Raw genomic sequence first — 13,122 nt, forward strand, 5'->3', positions numbered from 1 at the left:
GTTTACCTATGTTCTTCGGGACATATGGACTGTTTACCTATGTTCTTCGGGACATATGGACTGTTTACCTAGGTTCTTCGGAATCTATGGACTGGTCCTTCGGACATTGATCGAGCTGTTGTGACAGCATAGTGGTGCAAACCTCAATGTACTCACATACCTTGAGTTCTCAAAAGTATACATGGGCTAATACATGGTCTTTACAGAGAGTAAATAAATAAATTGATTTGCTACTATGTATGTTTTATTGTGAAGTATATGTGTTACATGGTATGTAAAGGAATGTTCGATATATGTATTTATACGATAAAAAGGTATGAAAAGTACTTATATTATCTCAGGTTATCAAGTATACTGAATTATATGAGACTCGATTGAATTCATAGATGGAATGTTTATATTTATGAAAAATGCATTCTTGTTATTCTGTTTTTTTTTGCTTCACTAAGTCTATGACTTAGCGTGTAAGTGATTTACACGTAGGTACGAGAAGCGAAGGATCAAAGCTAAGTTCAAAGTAACAACATATCTCTGCCCAAAGACCAGATCAGAAGTAAATTACACAGTATGTATTATTATGTAAATAGGTTGGCATGTAATTAAAGTAGGTAATTAGGTATTATATGCTCTGATCGAGTTTGTAATCTTTTAAACATATATATATAAGTACAAATGCAAAGAAATGAACTGTTAAATTTTTACGAGTGTTATGTACAATTTACGAAAAATCACTATAGCAGGTTACTGTATTACTGTTCATATCGTATTTCACCGTTCATAAAAACGTTTTTATCTCAAATTTTTATACAACACACAATTGAATAATATTTGACTGTATTTTCTTAATATAAATTCAAATGTTCAGTACTTTTACAAGAGTAAAGGTTTTGAAAAATGTCAATGTGACATCTCGGACCCGTATTCAAGTCGGGTACGGGTTGGGGTGTTACAATTAAGCTGAAAAGAGTGGATTTTCGGGTATAAATTAGAATTCTGGGCTATGTGCATCGATGCACATTCAATGTGTACCGATGCATCAAGGGTAAATTTTCAGAAATTGTTCAGTGTGTATCAATGCACAGGAAGTGCATCGATGCACCCCTTAAAAATGGAAACATCGAATGCAATTAGTGCATCGATGCATAAGGAGTGCATCGATGCACATGTTAAGGGATGCATCGATACACAGTAGAATGCATCGATGCACTTCAAGGGAAAATTGAAATATACATTTCTTTTGTTCTAAGAAATGATAGATTAGAGTATATTAATGGGATACTGATATGTATCAATGTATGATTATGTAGATATCGAACATGAACCTGTTCCGGAACGATTATCAAGTTAAGATTCGATCGAAAGAGAGGAAATCATAAAGTGGATGGGAACTTAGTGAGGCCAAGGTGAGTGCATCTTATTACATAGGATTATATGGAAAGTGACTTGCGATAAGTCTATTTCCGATAGTATAGTACATGATTATGTAATTAATATGAAATGTATGTATGTTTGATTATATGAATTGATATGTTTTTGTATGTGCCATATGGTTTATGTAAAAACACTATTAAGTGTTGATGAAAGAATATAAAATAAGTTATGAAATTATAGGAATATAGAAGATAAGTCAAGTGATATATGGAAATGGAAATAGATGTATACGAAGTATAGGAGAACAATATAGTCATATGATAATGAAATATAAGACTATGTGAATACATGGTTCTGAGATAAAATATGTAATAATAGGAAAATATGATGAAAGTGCGTTCGTGAGAAGTGATAAGAACTAGGTAAACATGTGTAACAGTATATGCTTAATGGAAACATGAGTTGGACAAGTACATAATGGTATGATCCATTATGAGAATTAATATAATAGCGCTTTTTTGATTTAATGAGAGTTAAGTGAACTAAATAAGATTAAATTATAGAATGAAATGGGAATAGTATATCAATTAAGAAACTTGAATATAAAAAGGATGATATGAATATATAAGACAAGTTATATGCTAAAGTTATAGAGTTATATGAAAAGGTTATAAGGAATATATGAAATTGAATTAAGTAAATATATTAAACTAATATATAAATAAAATACTATTAAACGATATATGTTAGAAATACGACATAGTTTATGTAATCTAAGGGAATACAAAGAAATGAAGCATAAGGTAGATGATATGATATAAGTTATTATATACATATATATATGTTTCAAGTATATGAAAGGACTCTAAAATTTATATAAGCTACGTGGAAGTGTTCTATGTGTTTCTATGTACTATATGAAGTATATATGATTATATGTGAAAAAGATATGATATTTAGGTTTACATGAACATCTAAGAAATTATCTATGTGATTATATGCCATGGATCTATGTGACTACGGGAGAAATAATAGAAGTTATGTGATATGCTATGAGAAATAATCCATGCGAATACATGAGCTTATGTGAATTGGTAATATGAATATTTATGTGAATATAAGTAATATGAGCTACGTGCTTATGAGATATGAATATAGAACATGAGCTATGAGAAAATAAGTTAAGTAATTACATGTGCAAATGGAAATGTTATGTGAAAAGCTATGTGGCTATGTGAAGATGTGTAATGGTATAAAAAATAATGCCCATGTATGTGATATGAGAGCTAGGGGTATAGTTGGCATGCCAAGAGTCGAGGGATTATCAGTGGTCCTTCGGGATAAACAGTGGTCCTTCGGGACATAGTGGTCCTTCAGAACAAATATTCAGTGCCCCTTGAGGGAATTATACGAGCTGTGGTGACAACATAGTGCACAACCTCTATGTACTCGCATATCTTTAGTTCTCACATGTGTATCATGGGCTAAATAAAAGATAATATTAATAAACTTGATATAATGATATGGTTGTTTCCTAGTGAAATGTTATGTGTGATATATGATTGTACAAATGGTAATTACAGAATCATATGATAAAGGAATCAATGATAGTGATCGCATGAAGATGATGATATAGTTGCTTTTGTGTATGTGTTTTATGATAGGACATATGAGTACATGTTACAGTATATGTGAATGATTATAATTGATTTACATGATGATATAGTAACAAGTTTACAAGATAAATGATATGAATATAAGAGATCATAGGAGCTTGAGATAAGAGATATGAATAATTATGACATATATGTTTGTATGTATTTGTTACCTGTCAGAATGTATGAATTGTATGAATGATAATAGTAATTGTTCATGTATGATTATTTGTTAAAGTTTGCATATAAGTTTATTGCCTCACTAAGTCATAGACTTAACGTGTGATTGTTTCACACGTAGGTTACAGAAGCGAGAAGAAAAGCAAAGAAGAGAAAAACAGGTCAGCATCTCCCTTACAAAGATTTCAGATCAGAAAATAGATAATTTAAATGTGTTTGGTTATGTTGAATATAGTTGGCATGTACTAATTGATTGAGTTGAATATGCTCTGATCGATTTTGGTTATTTTGGTCGATTTATGTAAATAAACCGCTTTTGATTTAATGAAAGTTTTAAATTTTCTTTAAATTTTGTCAAGATTCAAAGTTTGAAAAGTCAATATGACACCTCAAACTTGGATCTGGGTCGGGTACGGGTTGGGGTGTTACAGTGAATGTCATATCACATTACTAATTTTTGATTTCATGCTTGAGTGATCAAAATAAGAGTAAATTAAAATTTCTGTGTATTTTTAATTTTAGCTACTAAAAATAACGAAAATGGAGTTGAACGGTGAAATTTATAATTTATCAAAATTTAAAAAAAAAACTCAGAAAACGATACGTTTATACATGACATTTGGGGTGTGGGGACCAAGGTGAATAACGTAGCGAGACGAAACATACCAAAACGCAAGAGCGGGTCGGCGTGTAATGAAGGTCGAATCATGTGAATGGACTATACGGGCGGCTGCAATTCAATAACTGTTGACAAATTTTAGCTGTTCCAATAATATAAAAATGGTAACCATCTTGATTTCACTTCAGAAATATCTTAGGTTCGAGTCATTATATATTTAAAAATTTTCTATTGGGAGACTCACTAAAATCAAATGTACGACGCGGGTTAATCTAGATTAATCAGCACGAAACCTTGAAACCGGAAGTATAGCCGAAAAAAATGGTTATAGGTAAATACATCATAATGACGTGTTTTCCAAAACCTTGTACAAAGAGTCTTTTTATTTAATTTTTCAAATTGATGTTTTCGTCCGTATACGCTTATATGTAAATACATCATAATGACGTGTTGCTACGTATGTATTAGCATGTGATTAGTATACTTTTGATCATTAATTACTTTGTTGAAACTTGTAATTTAATTTTTCGCTCCACGCTATGATATACAATGATTCAATTAAGACTTATTTAAATATTTAAATAATTTAATTACTTTGTTGAAAGTTATTATTTAACCTCTTTCTTAGTTTAGGAGATGATCAAATGAAGTATTTACTATATGTGGACTTTATAATAAATAAAATATATATTTTTGAAAAATATTATTGTTTAATTGAAGAGATGACTATAAACAAAAAAAAAAGACACAAAGATTTATGTTACTGTACCCAATACACTTATCGGGTGATCACTGATTATAAAACGTAGAATAAGAGAATACAAAAATATTTATTATTTTTATAAAAAATAAAAGATTTGTTAAATTGAAAAGATCTTGATATGATTGACGTGCATGTTTTTGGAACCTACCTATATTGAACAAAAAGGGTATGATTCAATTGAACATTTATTGTGGGGCATAGGTAATACGAGAAGTTCAAAGTCAGAAGTGAATAATTTTATTACAACCCTTATCCCTTTATGGTAAGGAGGGTTCACAAAACACAAACTCTAATGACTCGTTGTTCGACATTGCAAATGGTCAATATCTTCCTAACCATGCAAACATATACAAGGTCAAACTTTTAGTCTCGAAACATCTTTTAGCATTTCCCGCTTACAATAATACGAATGTGATGAATATGAAAAGGAAAACAAATATGGAAATTTCGTCACCAAAACTTTATTAGGTACCCTGTTACGGGTATACCATTCGTATTGATTACGTCTCATCCCCCAGGTGTCGAGAATGCACATCCTCTATCACCTACCTCTGTCGAAGCCTTCCCGTTTATATACCCCCGCCAACCCGCCATCCCTTGATTCTTTCCCTCGAAACCAAAAATCAAACCTTTTTCTCTCTAATCTCAAGTTTTCTCTTCATTTTCTGAAAAAGATACAAACACAGCGACACTTTTTTCTTCAGATTTGTGCAACGAAATTCTCAGTTTTGTTAGTGGTAGATGAGAAACGATAAGGGTGGGACGATGATAATGGAGCAAAGAAGCAGCCGACCAAATCTGGGAACTCTCTTCAAACAATCTGAGCCTTCTTTGTTCTCTTTTAACAACAACTTCAATTTTGAAGACGAGCTCCCTCGTCGGAAAAGCAGTGCGTCTATGGCCAGTCCGAGGTATTCAAACAGCACGACGACGAGCGGCGAGGGTTCTCCTTACAATTACATCATGTCTCCATGGAACGAGGCTTCTCCCTACACTAAATCTCCATGGATTACCGCGTCGGTACTCGAGACAGATTTTGGCCAAAACGGGCTTATTGCGTCTATTTTAAGAGAAGAAGGTCATATTTACTCTTTAGCTGCATCTGGAGGTTTGCTGTATACGGGCTCCGATAGCAAGAACATCCGTGTGTGGAAGAACTTGAATGATTTCTCGGGTTTTAAAGCTAAAAGCGGTCTGGTTAAAGCCATTATCATTGTGGGTGATAGAGTGTTCACCGGTCATCAAGACGGTAAAATCCGAGTCTGGAAGGTTTCAACGACGAAGACGAACGGTGGTGTTCATAAAAGATTCGGCACTTTGCCGACATTCAAAGACGTCCTTAAAAGCTCGGTTAAACCTAAGAACTACGTTGAAGTTCGGAGAAACCGAAGTGTTCTCCGAATCAAACACTTCGATGCGGTTTCATGCTTGAGCTTGAATGAAGAACTCGGGCTGTTATATTCAGGGTCATGGGATAAAACTTTGAAAGTTTGGCGGCTGGCGAACTCGAAATGTTTGGAATCCATCGATGCTCACGACGATGCAATCAATTCCGTGGTTGCCGGATTCGATAGCCTGGTGTTCACGGGATCGGCGGACGGGACGGTGAAGGTGTGGAAAAGAGAGTTAGAAGGGAAAGGGACGAAACATTTCCTGGTTCAATTGTTGTTGAAGCAAGAGAACGCGGTGACTGCATTGGCCGTTAACCAAGAATCGGGTGTGGTCTACTGTGGTTCATCGGACGGTCTTGTCAACTTCTGGGAACGTGAAAAGCACCTTTCACATGGTGGGATCTTAAGGGGCCATAAAATGGCTGTCCTCTGCTTGGCCACGTCTGGGAATTTGGTGTTTAGCGGGTCAGCCGATAGGAGCATATGCGTGTGGAGACGAGAAGAAGGTTGTGTCCACAATTGCCTCTCGGTCTTATCCGGTCACACAGGTCCCGTAAAATGCCTTGCCGTCGAAGAAGACGATGGAACGTCCACTAAGACTGACCGTAAATGGATTGTTTACAGTGGCAGTCTGGATAAGTCCGTCAAGGTGTGGCGCGTGTCTGAACACGCATCAGACATGAAGGTGATTAAACAAGGTTTCCTTAACAGTTAAACGTCAAAGTCAAAAAGGTCAGACAAAACGAAGGAAGATTCCCACGCGCAGCCGCGGGGGCTTTGTTGATTAGTGGTCCGGTCCTTTCGTGAACCAATCCTTTCCCTTGAAGGCAACTTTTGGTTGGTGTGGACGGTGCCACGTGTAAAAAAGACTTTTTTTAAAAAAAACCAAGGCCAGCTCTGTAAGAAAAAAAAAGGGTATTTTAAAATTTCGAAAGTTTGTTGGATTATTTGATTTGTTCATTAGATGTCTTGATGTGTTTGTGTAACTTAATGTTGTATTAAAAGCAACATGCTTATCCTCCAAGAAATGTCTTTTAAGGGGAGTAGGGGTCCCCTCCCAGTTGAAAAATGAGAAAACTGTAACTTGTAACCCAAGGCTGACAAATTAATTGAGCAATCTGATTTTTTGCTTCTCTGTTTTCCATTTCTTGTTAGCTCCCATATCCGATTCCAGTTTCGTAGATATTATTTGTAAGGAGAAATAATCAAAAACTTTAAATATGGATTGTATAACTGATATACTATTTGATATGTTCGATTCGTTTATGTTTATAAATAAGTTCGTTCATAGGCTCATTTATTGATATATTTATAAGTATATTTATTAGGTTTTCCTTTTCTTTTTCATTTTTTTAGTCGATGAAAGTAGAGATTAAATCGAACATATGATAAATTTTGGAATTCAAACTGTGAAGCCTAAAGAACTTAAGAATTGGTGATGTAATTTTGCCATTTTTTATTGGCTTGCCAATGAAAAGATAAAAGAGAGCGTTGGTTGGAAACATTAAATGAATATATTTGTTAACATTAAACGAATATATTCGTGAATGTTAAATGAATCGAACACAAATACGATATTAAAATTTTAAATGAATACAAATAAAGCTTTTATGTTCGGGATTGATTCATTTACACTCGTAAGAAGAATGGAACGAAATGATCAAGTTCTTGTTCAAGGGCTAAAGCAATCAACAAGAACGGAAACAGACCATGTTTGATTCGACTGGCATGAGTCGGCAACAAACAAACGCTTGTATGGACCCATTTGAGCTTCTTTCTTGTGGTTGAACGACCTGGCCAGGCTCCAATCCACTGACGCTGGGGAAAATGGATCGTCCCTTTTCACGTAGCTTAGTGAGCTCAGTCCGCCATTTATCCACAAGCCCAGAGATTGGTAGGAATCTTCCTGAATCAACAAAAGGAAATAATCTCCTCGATTCGAGTAGTTATATTTACAGGATGTGTATTATCAATTAATTAAGAAATTTTTGAATAAATATTATCTTATAATTACTTGAAAATTTTAAAATAAATAATTTAATAAAAAAGATAAACTGATAATAAATTATGAGAATATAAACTCATGTGTTTCATTTCATAAAGCATTATTTCCCCACAAAATTATAGACATTTATTATTGTAATGTCATGGTGACCATTTTGTAACCGGTCAACACTTTTAATGATTATTTTTGTAATTCTTGAAAGCTTAATGATCAAAAAATCATTTCAATATAGTTTAGTGACCTTTTATGTACTTTACCCTATTATTTTCCCCACAATCTTATGTGAAAGGCCAAATAATGGTTTTGGAACCTTCATTGTGCTAAAATTTAATATTTAGTCCCTATGATTTGACATGATTTTCATTTTTAGTCTATCCCGATTTCTTGGTCTAATAATGATTTTCGTCCTTTTATTTTATGAAAAGTTGAGAAGTTAGTCCACTATGTAAAGTAAATGGTTGAACTTCATAATTAGACCTTTTATCATTGTCAACTGAATGCTGAATGCTTAAGGGGTTTTAAAAAACAATCCATTAATATTTATAAGGATCAAATCATGTCAAATTAAAATAAAAGGACTAAAAGTCAAATCTCTTAACAATTAAGACTTAGCCGTTGCTTTTCTTCCTCTATATATAGCTCAATGCCACAAATCTTTAATCCTCTCTCTTTTCGTTTCTGAATCTTCATTCAAAGCTCTCCATCTGTGTTGCTCTCTTTGAAAGTGAATATTGCAATAATGGGAATTTGTTCATCTTCTCAATACACTACAAAGGGAGACAGTTGCCTGATCTGGCCGCCACCCGCCGCCAAAATAATACACCAAAATGGAAAGCTCGAGGAGTTCAGGCAACCCGTCAAAGCAAGCGTTGTTCTCTCCCAGAATCCAAACTGTTTCCTCTGCAACTCCGAGCTCATGTACGTAAACTCACGCCTGCCTCACGTGAAGGAAGATTAACAACTTCAGCTGGATCAAACCTATTTTCTCACGTCACAGTCGAAGTCTGAAGCACCACTTTCCCTTCAAGAACTATGTTCACTCGCCATTAAAGCTAATACTGCCCTATCTCATGTGAATAAAGCTTATCTATTGCAGCTGGAACTTATCAAAGATGCTGTACACCTACCGTTAGATTTGACATTATCAAGGAGTTAATGTTATTTTTTTAAATTATTCAATTATTAATTATATATATATATATATATAAAGTTCAAGTACAAATAAAAGTATAATCACATTTGCAGAGCAAAGACAATGAAGCACAACATGTGACCAAGCAAAATCAAGCATTTTATTGGTGCTCAATCTATAAAAGATCAATTCTCATTAGACATGATAAGATGCTATAATTAGATCTGTATGGGGAAAAAACACTATGAAAGATCAATTCCTGTTAAGAACTTCAGCTGGCATGCTCAACCCAGAGAACATCATAACTCTACTTTTTAGGTCACTTCGTGATGGGTAATCACTGCCTTCCGAACTCCCAAAGCTGAGAGGTCGACCATGTTTGCCTGAATCGTAATGTGTCTTAAATAACCTTCGAAGTATATGTGCAAGTGCAAGTGCTAGGGAAAGTGCGTGCTCTGGTGTCCGAATACTAAAGCATGCACATACTATTAGTGCCACAATAAGATCCAACAGATTTCTCGGTAGTAGTACCGGCTTCACTGTTCCAGTAGACATAAAGCTCGGATGCTTTCTCAATGCCCTTAGATATGTACGGAGATATATTATGAGTCGTACATTGGAGAGATCCCAATAGTTCATTCTCAATGCATTCATACCTGCAAGCCATAATCTCATGCGCAGCACATGAAATTGAAAAATTATCTTAAACATCAATTACTACCTATATATTAGCTGTACTTACATTTTCTTGCAAAGGTTATCGGTGATGACAGAAAGATTAATCACTTGCAATATTATCTCCATAACTTTATCATCAGCATATTCATCAAAGGGCTCTTCCATAACTGATATACAACCCCCAAAAAATGTGGAGGGAAAAATTTAATTAACTATTTGATATGTTCGGTTCTTTATGTTTACAAATAAGTTCGTTCATAGGTTCATTTATTAATATATTTATAAGTATATTTATTAGGTTACCTTTGGTAGCGGTACCATATGAATAGTATCAGTATTGTTCATGAGGTATCGATACTGTAAGAATAATATCGATACTGCTTGTCCAGAAAATTATTTTGTGCTCAATTCTAAGTTAAATGGACTTTGAATTATTTTTGAAAACTTTGAATAAATTCAATTCAAGTCCAAAAATATTTTGCCTTAATTATTATATCAAAATATAGTTCAACAAAAATTATCTTTTATTTTTGTTTTGACTTATTAAATATATTTTATTTTTATTTTTATTTTTATCTAAAAATATATATTGCTTGAATTTTCTGAGGATCAACTCGGATTGCATCTACTGCCATGACATGCCCTAGAAATGAAACCTCAATTAACTAGAACTCGCACTTTCCAAACTTGCCAAACAGTTGTCGGTCTCTAAGGGTCTAAAGAACTATGTGAAGGTGTTGGTCGTGCTTGTAACATCCTCCATGCCGGGTTAGTGATTAATTTGCAAAGTTTTAACATTTGGTGATTTAAGTAAAATGATGGAAGAGTTTAATGATCTATTTGGGTTATTGGGTGTAGGATTGAATCATAAAGAAGGAGAATTAAGAGGGCAAAAGAGTAATTGAGTAAATGAAATAATTAAATATTCCTTAGGGTGATATTATAAATCACGTGGGCATTTGAGATAAGCCTTCCAGACTTTTCTCTTCTTCTCTTCCTTCTCCAACCGCGTGAAGCTTGCAAGTAAAGGTGAGAATCTAAACCTTGGTAGTTTCTTTGATTTTTAAGATTGGAAATGAAAGTTTGGATGTTATATAAGCTAAAGGAAAGCTTATATGACATTAAAACTACAAGATAAGTGTTTTAGAGATAGATTTGGAAAATGCGTTTTTAGATGAAATTTTGATATGGATGAGTTTTTGATGTTTGAATAAGATTTTTGACTTGTCAATAAGCTAATTAAGAAGTATGAAGTAATAGAATTGAAATTAGAACAAGTTGGAATTGGAGTAAGATTCTTCAATTCTATATGGATGAGTAGTTTTCTTAGTTTTAGAGGTATTGAATGGATAATAATTAGTTTAAGTAAGTGTATGAGAGCTAAGAGTATTAAAGGGATTGAAATATGTATGTTTGAGCTGAAATGAGATGATTTCCGGGCTCAAAATAGGATTTCTGGGTTAGGGGAATCGGTACCCATTCAAGGGGAACCGATACCCCCTCAACGAATATGAATTTCCAGAATGCTAGAGGGGAATCGATACCCCCAGGGGGGGAACCGATTCCCCCATGAGAAAAAAAAAGAGAAAGAAAAGAAAGAAAGACTAAGCTATAAATTCCTTAAATTAGTAAGCTATTAAAGCTTAATTTCAAGACATAGACATCTGATGATCATCTTGAAAATTATGTTTATGTAGATACCGAGCCTACTCGAGTTCGGGAACAATCTACAAGTAGGATCGATCGAGGAAAAGGCAAAGAAGTATAGGTGAGTGCATATGCATAGCATGATTATAGAAATATCCTGCATTCTAGACTTGTGATAAGTCTAGATTTTATATCTTGATACATGAGCATATTATGTATTATGAGACATGACATGAGTTCATATAAAATGCATTATATGACATGAATATGTGGGAAAAATTATGAGCTATGTGAAAAGGTAAGAAATTACATGTCTACGCGATATAGACTACGTGAAATGTAAAAGCCCATGTTATGTAGATGAGAACTATAGGTATAGTTGGCATGCCAAGGATAGAGGGTCTACGCGGTTCTTTGGGACATATGTATATTCTTTGGAACATGTGTGAAGTCTTGAAAGACACATACTTGATCCCTAGTATATGTATATGATTCTTAAGGAATTCTATGTGGTCCTTATAGACATTATTATATGGCACTACGGTGCAATTCTACGCGGTTCTTTGGGACATATGTATATTCTTTGGAACATGTGTGAAGTCTTGAAAGACACATACTTGATCCATAGTATATGTATATGATTCTTAAGGAATTCTATGTGGTCCTTATGGACATCATTATATGGCACTACGGTGCAATTCTACGGGGCACTTCGGTGCATTTATATGAGTTGTGGTGACAGCATAGTGCACAACCTCACATTACTCCGATACCTTAGGTTCTCAATATGCTATCATGGGCCAATAAACTTATTAATACAGATTCATGAATGTTACAGTCATACGCTTACAGGTATGGATATTGATGATGTATACTACATTGATTAAGTACATGTTTGTATCTCATCTCATATTATCATGACATTTTCATTACATTACATTGCCTTATTATTATTATTGCCTCACTAAGTCGATGACTTAGCGTGTGAGTGTTTCACACGTAGGATCCGAGAACATAGACGAGACAGGTGAAGCAGCTTGATAGCATTACTCCTGCAACCACCAGATCAGAAGCAACTTAATCAGTAGGTCATTTTGTTATGTAAATGGCAGTTGGCATGTAATTAAAGGGTTAAGTTGTGTATGCTCTGAATATTTTGATAAACTTATATTACAATATGTATATTATCGTATTTTCTTAATATAAGCCGAAATATTTTGCTATTTTTTGTTAAGAGTTGTGTTCCAAAGTCAATGTAGTATCTCTGACTCATATCCGGGTCGGGTATGGGTTGGGGGTGTTACATTTAATGGTATCAGAGCTATGGTTTAGTCGATTCTAGGCATAAACCAGAGTCTATAGAGTCTTTAAATGGAATACATGCCAACAAATAGTGAGAACTTCTGATCTGGTATAGTATGAGTATGTTGTTTTGCTAATAGAACAATGTGTTTATTCTTATTAGATGTCCGGACATAATAGCTCCCGAAGTGAAGCGGGAGAAGATAGGCATGCTGAAAGCAGTAATTCACCTGCCCTGGCTAGGCAGGGTGAAGAACAGGCATCTCAAGGAGTGCCTGTGCAAGATCAAGATACGTTCTTCAGAACGTTAGACGCTATTCTGACGCGTCTTCAACCTCCTGCTCCACTAACTCTAAGAATTAATGTAGCAAAAGAGTTG

General features: G+C 34.3%; 2 protein-coding genes across 2 annotated transcripts; one reads left to right on the plus strand and one right to left on the minus strand.

The window, feature by feature from the left end:
* Positions 1-568: 568 nt before the first annotated feature.
* Positions 569-6,885, plus strand: LOC120207603 (protein JINGUBANG-like). Its single transcript, XM_039207036.1, has 2 exons — positions 569-579; positions 5,315-6,885. The coding sequence occupies exon 2, from the start codon at positions 5,330-5,332 to the stop codon at positions 6,692-6,694; it is 1,365 nt and encodes a 454-aa protein (XP_039062967.1). The 5' UTR covers positions 569-579; positions 5,315-5,329; the 3' UTR covers positions 6,695-6,885.
* Positions 6,886-9,254: 2,369 nt separating this feature from the next.
* Positions 9,255-9,955, minus strand: LOC120207604 (probable E3 ubiquitin-protein ligase ARI1). Its single transcript, XM_039207037.1, has 3 exons — positions 9,859-9,955; positions 9,603-9,772; positions 9,255-9,525 (listed from the first exon to the last, which is right to left on the minus strand). The coding sequence occupies exons 1-3, from the start codon at positions 9,918-9,920 to the stop codon at positions 9,431-9,433; spliced, it is 327 nt and encodes a 108-aa protein (XP_039062968.1). The 5' UTR covers positions 9,921-9,955; the 3' UTR covers positions 9,255-9,430.
* Positions 9,956-13,122: the final 3,167 nt, after the last annotated feature.

This window comes from Hibiscus syriacus, unplaced genomic scaffold (assembly GCF_006381635.1).
Source record: "Hibiscus syriacus cultivar Baekdansim isolate YM2019G1 unplaced genomic scaffold, ASM638163v2 tig00015095_pilon, whole genome shotgun sequence".
Classification (NCBI taxonomy): domain Eukaryota; kingdom Viridiplantae; phylum Streptophyta; class Magnoliopsida; order Malvales; family Malvaceae; genus Hibiscus; species Hibiscus syriacus.

Coding starts and splice junctions, on each gene's coding strand:
- LOC120207603 (XM_039207036.1), top strand. CDS start 5,330: ATGAGAAACGATAAGGGTGGGACGATGATAATGGAGCAAAGAAGCAGC.
- LOC120207604 (XM_039207037.1), bottom strand. CDS start 9,920: ATGGAGATAATATTGCAAGTGATTAATCTTTCTGTCATCACCGATAAC. Junction 9,773..9,858: donor GATAACCTTTGCAAGAAAAT/GTAAGTACAGCT, acceptor TATGGCTTGCAG/GTATGAATGCATTGAGAATG. Junction 9,526..9,602: donor ATCTTATTGTGGCACTAATA/GTATGTGCATGC, acceptor TATACTTCGAAG/GTTATTTAAGACACATTACG.